The sequence below is a fragment of the Babylonia areolata genome, chromosome 4 (assembly GCF_041734735.1).
Source record: "Babylonia areolata isolate BAREFJ2019XMU chromosome 4, ASM4173473v1, whole genome shotgun sequence".
In the NCBI taxonomy this organism is placed as follows: Eukaryota; Metazoa; Mollusca; class Gastropoda; order Neogastropoda; family Buccinidae; genus Babylonia; species Babylonia areolata.
This window is the reverse complement of record NC_134879.1, coordinates 37,731,937-37,744,987: the sequence shown is the minus strand read 5'-3', so window position 1 is coordinate 37,744,987 and position 13,051 is coordinate 37,731,937. Positions and strand designations below refer to the sequence as shown.

The window sequence follows — 13,051 nt, the reverse complement described above, 5'->3', positions numbered from 1 at the left end:
GGCTGGGGCTCAGTTCTGTTGACTGCATCGTCACCAATCCTGTAAGATTGCTGACAGAGGGCGAGGGTTCAAGTCTGTTGACTGCACCGTCACCAATTCTATAAGATTGACACACAGGGTTAGGGTTCAAGTCTGTTGACTGCACCATCACCAATTCTGTAAGATTGCTGATAGAGAGCTAGCATTCAAGTCTGTTGTCTGCATCGTCACCAATCCTGTAAGATTGCTGACAGAGGGCGAGGGTTCAAGTCTGTTGACTGCACCGTCACCAATTCTATAAGATTGCTGATAGAGAGCTAGCGTTCAAGTCTGTTGTCTGCACCATCACCAGTCCTGTAAGATTGCTGATAGAGGGTTAGGGTTCAAGGCTGTTGAATGCATCGTCACCAATTCTGTAAGATTGACACACAGGGTTAGGGTTCAAGTCTGTTGACTGCACCGTCACCAATTCTGTAAGATTGACACACAGGGTAAGGGCTCAGTTTTGTTGACTGCACTGTCACCAATCCTGTAAGACTGCTGACACAGGGTTAGGGTTCAAGTCTGTGATGTATATTTCACCATGTGATGTGTCACTGTGATGTATATTTCACCATGTGATGTGTCACTGTGATGTATATTTCACCATGTGATGTGTCACTGTGGTGTATATTTCACCATGTGATGTGTCACTGTGGTGTATATTTCATCATGTGTTGTGTCACTGTGGTGTATATTTCACCATGTGGTGTGTCACTGTGGTGTATATTTCACCATGTTATGTGTTGCTGTTATGTGTGTCTGATGTATGTTTCACCATGTGGTGTGTCACTATGATGTGTAGTTGTGATGCATGTTTCACCAGTGGAGTGTCACTATGATGTGTAGCTGTGATGTATGTTTCATCATGTGGTGTGTCACTATGATGTGTAGCTGTGATGTATGTTTCACCATGTGGTGTGTCACTATGATGTGTAGCTGTGATGCATGTTTCACCTTGTGGTGTGTCACTATGATGTGTAGCTGTGATGTATGTTTCACCATGTGGTGTGTCACTATGATGTGTAGCTGTGATGCATGTTTCACCATGTGGTGTGTCACTGTGGTGTATATATCACCATGTGATGTATCACTGTGATATATGTATCACCATGTTATGTGTTGCTTTTATGTGTCACTGATGTATGTTTCACCATGTGGTGTGTCACTATGATGTGTATCTGTAATGCATGTTTCACCATGTGGTGTGTCACTATGATGTGTAGCTGTGATGCATGTTTCACCATGTGGTGTGTCACTGTGGTGTATATATCACCATGTGATGTATCACTGTGATATATGTATCACCATGTTATGTGTTGCTGTTATGTGTGTCTGATGTATGTTTCACCATGTGGTGTGTCACTATGATGTGTAGCTGTGATGCATGTTTCACCATGTGGTGTGTTACTATGATGTGTAGTTGTGATGCATGTTTCATCATGTGGTGTGTCACTATGATGTGTAGCTGTGATGCATGTTTCACCATGTGGTGTGTCACTATGATGTGTAGCTGTGATGCATGTTTCACCATGTAATTATCACTGTGATGTATGTTTCACCATGTGATGTGTCACTGTGACGTATGTTTCACCATGTGATGTGTTACTGTGACATATGTTTCACCATGTCATGTGTAGCTGTGATGTGTGGCTGTGATGTATGTTTCATCATGTGATGTGTCACTGTGACGTATGTTTTCCCATGTCATGTGTCACTGTGATGTGTGTTTCACCATGTGATGTGTCACTGTGATGTGTGGCTGTGATGTATGTTTCATCATGTGATGTGTCACTGTGACGTATGTTTTCCCATGTCATGTGTCACTGTGATGTGTGTTTCACCATGTGATGTGTCACTGTGATGTGTCTTTGTGATGTATGTTCCAGGGTTCTTTTCCACGCACTGACTTCTCCTTCAAGGTGTACTACCCCGCCACTGGAGAAGTCCAAGACAGCAAGATACCCTGAGAGTAATCAAATCCTTCAGACATCTGATAGTGATGCCTTCAGACATTGGTTATAATGCCTTCAGACATTGATAGTAATGCCTACAGACATTAATGGTAATGCCTTCAGACATTGATGGTAATGCCTTCAGACTGTGATAGTAATGTCTTCAGACATTGATAGTAATGCCTTCAGACATTGGTTTAATACCTTCAGACATTGATAGTGATGCCTTCAGAGATGGTAATACCTTCAGACATTGATAGTAATGCATTCAGACTTTGATGGTAATGCCTTCAGACATTGATAGTAATGCATTCAGACATTGATAGTAATGCATTCAGACTTTGATGGTAATGCCTTCAGTTGATGGTAATGCCTTCAAACGTCTGATAGTGATGCCTTCAGACATTGATGGTTATACCTTCAGACATTGATAGTACCTTCAGACATTGATAGTAATGTCCTTAACCATCAAATAGTAATGTCCTTAACCATCTGAAGTAATGTCCTTAAAGTCCCGCAAAGCGCAGGCATAAAATCCCTGGGATCCCACTTAGAATGCAGGCTCGTGATTGCACAGTTTTTTGCCTGACCACTACTGCTCTGGCTTCACTGACAGGATGTCTTGATTTGTGGGAACCTATTTCTGGCTGCAAGACATGGGAAATAAGTCTGGCTTGTTGATAACGTTTACACTGCACAGCAGTGCATCAGTACCTCTGCTTAGTCTGACCCCCACACACTATGTTTCATACCAGTTCAATAAAGTTATAACCTGTACTCCCGTGCCTCTTTGTGTGTGCTGATTTGAGAAAAAACAATTATGCCATATTATGTAGCCTAACAAATCTGTTGATTCTGCTATACCTATAACTGACATTGTTTTTCAGGGGAATATAATTTTTTTTCTTTCTGTTTTCTACTGACCGTTTATGAATCATTAGTGGATTACTTCAAATTAAAAACTGTCCGTTTATGAATCATTAGTGGATTACTTCAAATGAAAAACTGTCCGTTTATGAATCATTAGTGGATTACTTCAAATGAAAAGCTGAATACCACAAGGTATTTCTTTTCTGTTCTTCTTCTTCCGCTTGGAGACCAACAACAGCGTGTTGATGAAAATTGTTGTTTTGTGGGAGGTTGCTGTTGGGTGTAATTTAACTGGTCTGCCGAGGGATACGTTAGTAATTGATAGGGGAGATGGGGCACAGTTCACTGGTGTGTTCTCATCTCCAGCTAGGCCAATCCGGCTACTGTTGCGGTCCCCGGGAATATATCCGACTGGCACAGCCCTAGCCTTCTACGACACAACTTACCAGTGGGGAAGAAAAAAGGTGGTGCAGGGGTGGGGGGCTTGCTGGTAGGCAGAGGGGGACTAAACAGAAATGTTTGGAGAGAGTATTTGTTTTGTGTTTGAGTGTGTGAGAGAGAGAGTGAGAGTCTTATTGTTTACTCATCTGAACTTCATGTACTATTCCTAGAACCCATTCGTCATTTTCTTCTCTGCTAGATCATGAGTGGATTTGTCCATTTCAAATGATGAATGCAGCATTTTTGTTGTTTAATAACTGAAATAGGCCTGTATGTTGCCGTCTGTCTGTCCCTGTCACACACAGACACTCTCGCTCACTTCCTCTCATTCTTTCTCACACAGGCACAACTGAAATTACAGACATCAGTGGCCAGATGCCCTGTGACCTGGTCGGCAGGGTTACTTTCGTTGTCCGTGTATTTACATCAGACTGACGACGGCTGCTAGACTTAGAACTGTTGAAAACTGCTGTTTGCAGGCAAGGAATATGTTTATGATATTGTTGTTGAAAACTACTGTTTGCAGGCAAGGAATGTTGGTATGATATTGCTGTTGAAAACTACTGTTTGCAGGCACGGAATGTGTGTATGAAATTGCTGTTGAAAACTACTGTTTACACTCAACAGGCAAGGAAAAGTGTATTTCGCTGTTGAAAACTACTGTTTGCAGGCAAGAAGAATGTTAATCCCAATAATACCAGTCACTTGGGTAGCCTTTTACTCTGAATGAAAATATGCATGTGTTCCTGTATTAGACTGTGAAGTCTCACTCTGTAATAAAGTATACATGTGTTTGTGCATTAGACTATGAAGCCTCTCTCTCTGTATTAAAGTATGCTTGTGTTTGTGCATTAGACTGTTAAGCCATTCAGTGCCTATAAGATGTCAGCTGACGTTCTGCTCATAGTGCATATAAGACATCCACTGACGTCCAACATCTATTTTGATTTTTCCTTCATCGATGTTTGGTACAGTGAACATAGACAATGAATGGTTAGTTTAATGTGTCTGGATTTTAAACAGACACTGAATGGTTACTTTAATGTGTCTGGATTTTAAATATACTATTCAAATAAGCATATATCAGGTGAAAGGTCCTTTTCTTCTCAATAATGATTTGCTAACTGGACCACTTGGAAGGCGCATAGAAGGAGGGTTTTCCTCACATGCCAAAAAGACGTCAGACACTTTGTCAAAACAGTGGTCCCAGTCAGTGGATTTATACAACTTTGTAAGCTTTGCAGATGATAATGTATGAGTACAACAAGAAGAGATTGATCTGTCTTGTCTTGTTATTCACTTGAACTCGAAGGTGATAACAACGACATTGATGAAACTGACAGTAACACTAGACACTTGCTTCATTCCATCTGTTCAATCAGACATCATTTTTGAGCATGTGACCATGACTGACAGTGAAGGCGCAGTACTTCTACCCAGTTTGAGAAGAGGGGGAGGAGAGAGAGAGAAGTGGTGTAAGATGATAAGTCAGAGGGCTTCAAAGGGGACGTGGCCTCGACTGTCAGTGAACTGTCCATTCACAGTGTTCAGCTGCCAGGAATGACAACAGCCAATAATCCAAGATTTCATGAAACCCAGGGTTAACAGACGATGGACAGGAATAACTTCTTCTTTTTTCTACACTTTTTGTCACTGATCAGATGACCGATTTCTTTAAAGAGGAATCAAGCCAGATGCACAGCAGATCAGCAACAACCTGGAGGATAGGAATATCATCAAAGCACTTTCTCATTTAAAGGGGGACACTCTTAGGTGTAAGAAAAGCTTAACGGTTCACTTTCTGAGAGCATGATCAATGTTTTTATCTTGACTGAACCCACTAACCAGCTTATATTTCTGCTGGGACAGTTATTCACTTACATGACTACAAGAGTTGTGATTGTTATCATAAATTAATAAGTTGTTTTGTTTGTTTTCTTTTTGGGTGTCATTCTGTGGAGATGGAAAGAGACGTTTTTTTTAACGCATAAAGATTTTATTCACTTTGAAATGTCTAAATAGTTAGCTGCATTAAAATAATTGAGAGGGAAAGCCTAGATTTAGAATCCACATTCATTTTCCTTCACAAGGATTTTACTTTCATTCTTTTATCTCCTATAGTTATTGTGATTTTTTTTTTAAATGTATAATTTCCCCTGAATCTGTCAAAATTCCCGGGCAAGAAAAGAACACTTTTTTCAAATACTGTGGCACTGAATGGTTCAAGCCTCTTTGTAATAAAGTATGCATGTGTTTGTGCATTACTTTGTACTGTGTGTATTTACTTTCCTGCTGAAAAGTCAGTTTTTAAGAAATATGGTCATGAATGTATGCAGATAGATTGAACATGCAAAATCCTTTATTTTGGAAAGTATTTGCAGGCACACAAACAAAATAACTGAAAAGACTAAATAGAATGTAACTGTCATGAAGCTATCACAGGAGAGAAGAATGGATGAGTTTGTCAGTTACTGATGGTGACAGGAAATGGCATCTAATGTTTCTGCACTTCTCAGATCCTGGCAGTAATAAACAAGCGCTGCCAGCAGTTGGATCAGACCTTCCGCAGCTGACTCAGTGACACAGACATATCTTCAGCAGCTAACACAGACACACACACAGACCTTCCGCAGCTAACAGTGACACAGACAGACCTTCAGCAGCTAACTCTGATACAGATATCTTCAGCAGCTAACACACACAGACATATTTTCAGCAGCTACATTGACACACAGACCTTCAGCAGCTAACTCATGACACAGACATCTTCAGCAGCTAACACAGACAGACAGACATGCCTTCAGCAGCTAACTCAGCAACACAGACGGCTATGTATGACAATCGCCAGCATTGGGTTGATGATTAATGGACCACTTTCAGACTGGGCCTGTGGACCACTCTAAGGTTGGACCAATGGACAACTCTATGGTTGGACCAGCGGACCACTCCAAGGTTGGACCAATGGACCACTCTAAGGTTGGACCACTCTAAGGTTGGACCAGAGGACAACTCTATGGTTGGACCAGAGGACAACTCTAGGTTAGACCAGTGGACCACTCTAAGTTTGGACCAGAGGACCACTCCAGTGGACTACTAGAAAGAAAGAACCGCAGGAGAAAGGGGTGGCACTGAATGTACCTGGTAAAGAAACAACACCATAAAATCACAAGCCAGAGTGTCCTAAAACAATGCCAGAAAATCACAGGCCAGTGTGTAAAGAAAACGACACCAGAAAATCACAGGCCAGTGTCTCATAAAACAACACCAGAAAATCACAAGCCAGAGTGTCATAAAACAATGCCAGAAAATCACAGGCCAGTGTGTAATGAAAACAACACCAGAAAATCACAAGCCAGTGTGTAAAGAAAACAACACCAGAAAATCACAGGCCAGTGTCTCATAAAACAACACCAGAAAATCACAAGCCAGTGTGTATTAAATATTGTGGAGGAACATCAGAAAATCACAAGTTCAATGTATAAATGGTTTTGAGAAAATCATGATGAAGTGACAGAACTGAAGAACATAATTCAGTTAGACCATAACATGAAACAGCTTGATAATACTGGTGTAATATAAGTCATAAGATATTTAAAACACAGCCACTTTAAAGACAGTGAAAGGAAATGTGAAACAACTGAAAACAGGAAGAAAATGGGTGCACAAAACAGCTTTAAAGAAAAAAAAAGGATTAAAATCAGTGTCACAGCATTCTTGTAATATTGCTTCTAATAGGTAATGACAGCTTAATTGAACCACGTACATGATAAGTAAAGAACGGAAGGGATAGTTGTATTAACAGCTATGCTGACCACTTACATAAGTAAAGAATGAAAGGGACTTTTGTATTAACACCTTAATTGACCACTTACATGATAAGTAAAGAACAGAAAGGATAGTGGTATTAACAGCTTGACTGACCACTTACATGATAAGTAAAGAACGAAAGAGATTGTTGTATTAACAGCTTAATTGACCACTTACATGATAAGTGAAGAACGGAAGGGATAGTGGTATTAACAGCTTGACTGACCACTTGCATGACAAGTAAAGAACGGAAGGGACAGTTAACAGCTTGACTGACCACTTACATAATAAGTGAAGAACGGAAAAGATCGTTGTGTTCCAATGACATTGTGAATCACAGGTGCAGATACACAAACAGTAATGTTAATAATAATACTGATAGCACAGATATGTATTCACTGGTGTAGACAACAGCAAAGAATGAATTAAGTACTGTAAGGAAATGAAATAATACTGATATTAATCTGAATAATTAATGTAAGACCACATTGACAAATGAAATAATACTGATAATGGTCTGAATCACCAGTGTAAAGAAGACCACAGGTCTGAATCGCCAACATAAAGAAAATCACACTGACAAATAGCTGTGCTGTGTGGCTTCACAATACTGATACAGCATTTAAGATCACCTTTAGACAGTACCCACTGTGACCAATAACAGTGTATAGCATTCAGGATCACCTGTAGACAGTACCTACAGTGAACAATAACAGTGTATAGCATTCAGGATCACCTTTAGACAGTACCCACTGTGACCGATAACAGTGTATAGCATTCAGGATCACCTTTAGACAGTACCCACTGTGACTGATAACAGTGTATAGCATTCAGGACCACCTGTAGACAGTACCTACAGTGAACAATAACAGTGTATAGCATTCAGGATCACCTTTAGACAGTACCCACTGTGACCGATAACAGTGTATAGCATTCAGGATCACCTTTAGACAGTACCCACTGTGACCAATAACAGTGTGCTGCATTCAGGATCACCTTTAGACAGTACCTACAGTAAACAATAACAGTATAGCATTCAGGATCACCTTTAGACAGTACCTACAGTGAAAAATCTCAGTCTCTGTGTTTTGCATTCACTTTCGCCTGTAGACAGAGTTTTCAGGTTGGGACCTGACATGGTGATGATGGTGGTGTCTTTATACTGGTGATGGCATAGGTGACCTTGGCATGGTGGTGATGGCAGAGGTCACCTTGGCATGGTGATGATGGTGATCTTTACATTGGTGAGGACCTCTGTCTTGGTGCAAGCAGTCAGAAATGACCTTCACATTGTAGTCCACTGTGACACCACTGTAAACAGAACACATGTCCACATGTTGGAACACCACTGTAAACAGAACACAAGTCCACATTTTTTAACTTCATCGTTAACAGAACACAAGTCCACATTTTGGAACACCACTGAAAAGAACACAAGTCCATATTTTGGAACACCACTGTAAACAACACAAGTCCTCATTTTGTAACACCGCTGTAAACAAAACACATGTCCACATTTTGGAACACCACTGTAAACAACACATGTCCACATTTTGGAACACCACTGTAAACAACACAGGTCCACATTTTGGAACACCACTGTAAACAACACATGTCCACATTTTGGAACACCGCTGTAAACAAAACACATGTCCACTTTTTGGAACACCACTGTAAATAGAACACAGGTCCACCTTTTGAACACCACTGTAAACAGAACACATGTCCACATTTTGGAACACTACTGTAAACAGAAGACATGTCCACATTTTGGAACACCACTGTGAACAGGACACAGCCTGAGATGCTTTTAAACGCACATTTTAACACCACTAAACCAACCAGAACAATTGTTCTGCCTTTGAAACCACTAAACAATCCAGAACATACTATGATACCATAAAAGAAAACACAATTAAAAGTCATTCTATGATACCACTAAACAAACTACAACACTCATAATATCTATGATATTACTAAACAAACTACAATAGTCATTCTGATACCATTAAACAATCCACAACAGTCATTCTACGATACCACTGAACAAACTATAATAGTCGTTTTATGGTACCACTAAACAAACTACAACAGTCATTCTATGTTACCATTAAACAATCCACAACAGTCATTCTGTGATACCACAAGAGAAACTACAACAGTCATTCTATGACACCACTAAACAAACTATTACAGTCATTCTATGATACCACTGAACATAAAACAGTCATTCTATGATACCACTGAACAAACCACAACAGTAATGTCAAATGCATGCTAAAGTGGACGTGCACCCTTCCCCCCAATGCCCCACTACAGACGCCACAACACCAACAAGCCCACACAGAAATAGATTTTTACAACGCATTTAATGTACGTAATTATGTAATTGTATGAATGTATAAAAAAAAAAAAATAATAATGAAAAAAATATTTAGAAGGAACAACAACAGAAGTACCGGTAATCTTATTTCCTTCAACAAAGTATCCAAAGGACACTGATGGGCGTGGCCACACGGTCAATTATTAAAGAAGCACATCAAGTTTTCTCGGGGGGCACATCATCTCAACCCCACTCATACCAATATTAACCACAGGTAACCAAAACATAGGTAAGTATTATTCCAGTCCAACACTTTCTTTCCCACTCTCCACAAGTAAGTATCATGTATGTATGCGAGTACGTGAGCGCAAGTATGTAGATATGAAGTTGAACAAGTTTTAATTACTATCACACACACACACACACCCACACACACACACACAAGATAAATTAAGAAATATAGGTTACTGACGCACAAATGTCAAGAGTGAAAATCTGACCAGGAGTCCTCAGGAGGAAAAAAAAAAAATATATATATCAAAGCACTGAATTGTCTTTCCCTTTTGAACATGGAAATCTCACTGTCAAACATGAAAAGGGGAAACTCTTGAAGACACTGGCGGGCTGAAGTAGTGGTCCTTCGAACCGAGCAGCAGTAGAAACATTGGCGGGCCTATCACTGGTACCATGAGGCGGGTGGTCTAAAATAATGTGAGCTGGAGACCATGAGGGGTCCACACTGTGTGTCAAACCAACTGTAGCTATTCCCTACTTACTGTAAAAATCAGACAGATGGGTTAAAAGACAGAACTCATACTGTTTAGTGCATGCGAACCTGCTAACTAGGGATCAGACAGATGGGTCAAAAGGCAGAACTCATACTGTTTAGTGCATGCGAACCTGCTAACTAGGGATCAGACAGATGGGTCAAAAGGCAGAACTCACAGTGTTTAGTGCATGCGAACCTGCTAACTAGGGATCAGACAGATGGGTCAAAAGGCAGAACTCACAGTGTTTTGTGCATGTGAACCTGCTAACTAGGGATCAGACAGATGGGTCAAAAGGCAGAACTCATACTGTTTAATGTATGTGAACCTGCTAACTAGGGATCAGACAGATGGGTCAAAAGGCAGAACTCACAGTGTTTAGTGCATGTGAACCTGCTAACAAGGGATCAGACAGATGGGTCAAAAGGCAGAACTCACAGTGTTTAGTGCATGTGAACCTGCTAACAAGGGATCAGACAGATGGGTCAAAAGGCAGAACTCACAGCGTTTAATGTATATGTGAACCTGCTAATTAGGGATCAGACAGATGGGTCAAAAGGCAGAACTCACAGCGTTTAATGCATGTGAACCTGCTAACTAGGGATCAGACAGATGGGTCAAAAGGCAGAACTCATACTGTTTAATGTATGTGAACCTGCTAACTAGGGATCAGACAGATGGGTCAAAAGGCAGAACTCACAGTGTTTAATGTATGCGAACCTGCTAACTAGCTATAGGAGTCTGACAGATTGGTCATGTGGCAGAACTTGAAGTCACAGTGTTTGATGTACGTGGAGCACTAAAAAAAAAAAAAAAAAAAAAAAAAGGACTCACAGTGTTTGGTGGGATAGTGGCGCCGCTCTCGATGAGTCGGAGCGTTGACCTCAAAGCTGCAACGTTCCTCACTGACCGGAGCAGACTCTTCGAACATGTCGCTGGCCAGGTGTTGGTCGTAGTGACGGCGATTCTTTCGACACCAGTCTTCTTCCTTCATCCTCTCCACGGCACACCATGTTTCGCGTTTCTCGCCCAGGGGTGTGCTTTGCTCCTGCTCGCTGCCTTTCTGCTCGGCCATTGTGGAAAGTGTGGCGTGCCGGAGGTTTGTAAATTAATTGTAAACTTGTGTCAGTGGTGACTGGCAAGGAGGTTTGTAAACTTGATGCAAATTTGTGTCGGTGGTGACTGAGAGGGAGCAGACGACAACCAGAGTGCGTGACCTGTGGACTGTTGCTAGGGCACTGCTTCCGGTTATGTCTTCCGTTGCCAGGTCTGACAGGCACCCCTTCCCCTGCACCACCCCGCCTCCCCAAACGTCCTCCCGGATACAATTGACCCACTCCCGACCGTGGAAATAAGTACAACACAGTATAGGGGCCAGTGTGTGTGTGTGTGTGTGTGTGTGTGTGTGTGTGTGTGTGTGTGTGTGTGTGTGTGTGTGTGTGTGTGTGTGTGTGTGTGTGTGTGTGTGGTTGGATGGCCAAACCTTCACTGAGTCTGAAGGAGTTATCTATTCATTTTCAAAACACGGAACTTCTACCTTGACTCAGTTCAGGCGTTCTACACTCACAGTAATAGAAATCGTTGTTATCAGGGAACACTTACAGTGCTAGAAATAGTCGTTATCAGGTACCGCTTACAATATTAGAAATGGCTGTTATCAGCGAATACTTAGTGTTAGAAATCGTTGTATCAGGTAACGTTTACAGTGTCAGTAGAAATCGTTGTTATCAGGAAACGCTTTCAGTGTTAGAAATCGTTGTTATCATGTAACACTTACAGTGTTAAAATCGTTGTGATCAGATAGCACTTACAGTGTTAGAAATCGTTGTTATGGAATACTTTCGATCGAATAAGAAATCGTTGTTAATGGGGAACACTTACAGTGTTAGAAATCGTTGTTATCAGGGAACACTTACAGTACTAGAAATCAATGTTATCCGGTAAAACATGCACAGCCTTGTTAGAAATCGTTGTTGTTTGGTAACACAGTATTATAAACCGTTGTTCTCTTGTAACATGCACAGTGTTAGAATCGTTGTTCTCAGGTAACATGAACAGTTATCGTTGTTTTCGGGCGACACTTACAGCATTAGAAATTCTTATTTTCCTTCGAAATACCTTTTTTCTTGTTCTTTCACATGGATTCATCTCTCACAACGGCCGAGTCTGATGTGAACCATCAATGAAAAGTTCTTTATTTTCTGTTTCGAAATATGAATAAAATCCTCCCTTTCCTGTTCATTGGTGTATAACATTAAGATCTATGGCCTCCTCCAAGCTGCATGTTCCCTAATACCTCCTAAACTCCTGTGGAAAGAGGTCATTTTCTGTCTTCGATCAAACAACTTGGAACACTCTGCCCATTGCTCTCGCATAATTCATCTTTCTGCCTTCAAAGCAAATCTGAAAACCCATCTCTTCAAGAAATACCTGTCATAATTTACTATGCTTATGGCGATATCAGTGCCAACACATACGGTACGCGTGTCATGAGTGATTAAAGAGAAGGTGTATGGTGGGAGGGGCGTAGGGGAGGGAATGTCATGGTGTGGTTGAAAGATTAATTGCTTATATTTACCCCTTATTACCTATAGTATTCTTTGATTTTACTTTATTTAAATTCTTTTCTACATCAGTTTTCTATGTCATTTCGCATTCCTCACAGCCACAGTGAGATAAATTACGTGTTTACATGTCTATGTCATTTCGCATTCCTCATAGCCACTGAAATATGTTTACATGTTTATGTCATTCAGCATTCCTCACAGCCACTGTGATGTGTTTACATGTCTATGTCATTTCGCATTCCTCACAGCCACTGGCACTATAGTGCATGTCTATGTCTCAAGGCCTGACTAAGCGCGTTGGGT

General features: G+C 40.9%; 2 protein-coding genes across 2 annotated transcripts in view; one reads left to right on the top strand and one right to left on the bottom strand.

Moving 5' to 3' along the window:
- The window catches only part of LOC143281139 (DNA polymerase epsilon subunit 2-like), a 29,106-nt gene extending 23,623 nt beyond the window's left edge, over positions 1-5,483 (top strand). The window contains exon 15 of the mRNA XM_076586138.1: positions 1,908-5,483. Coding sequence (XP_076442253.1) covers positions 1,908-1,988 — 81 coding nt within the window. The 3' untranslated portion in view covers positions 1,989-5,483. The remainder of the gene's footprint in view (positions 1-1,907) is intronic.
- A 1,124-nt stretch (positions 5,484-6,607) lies between these two features.
- On the bottom strand, positions 6,608-11,410 carry LOC143281140 (protein SPATA45 homolog). Its single transcript, XM_076586139.1, has 2 exons — positions 11,016-11,410; positions 6,608-8,402 (listed from the first exon to the last, which is right to left on the bottom strand). The coding sequence occupies exons 1-2, from the start codon at positions 11,254-11,256 to the stop codon at positions 8,377-8,379; spliced, it is 267 nt and encodes an 88-aa protein (XP_076442254.1). The 5' UTR covers positions 11,257-11,410; the 3' UTR covers positions 6,608-8,376.
- Between the last annotated feature and the right edge of the window lie 1,641 nt (positions 11,411-13,051).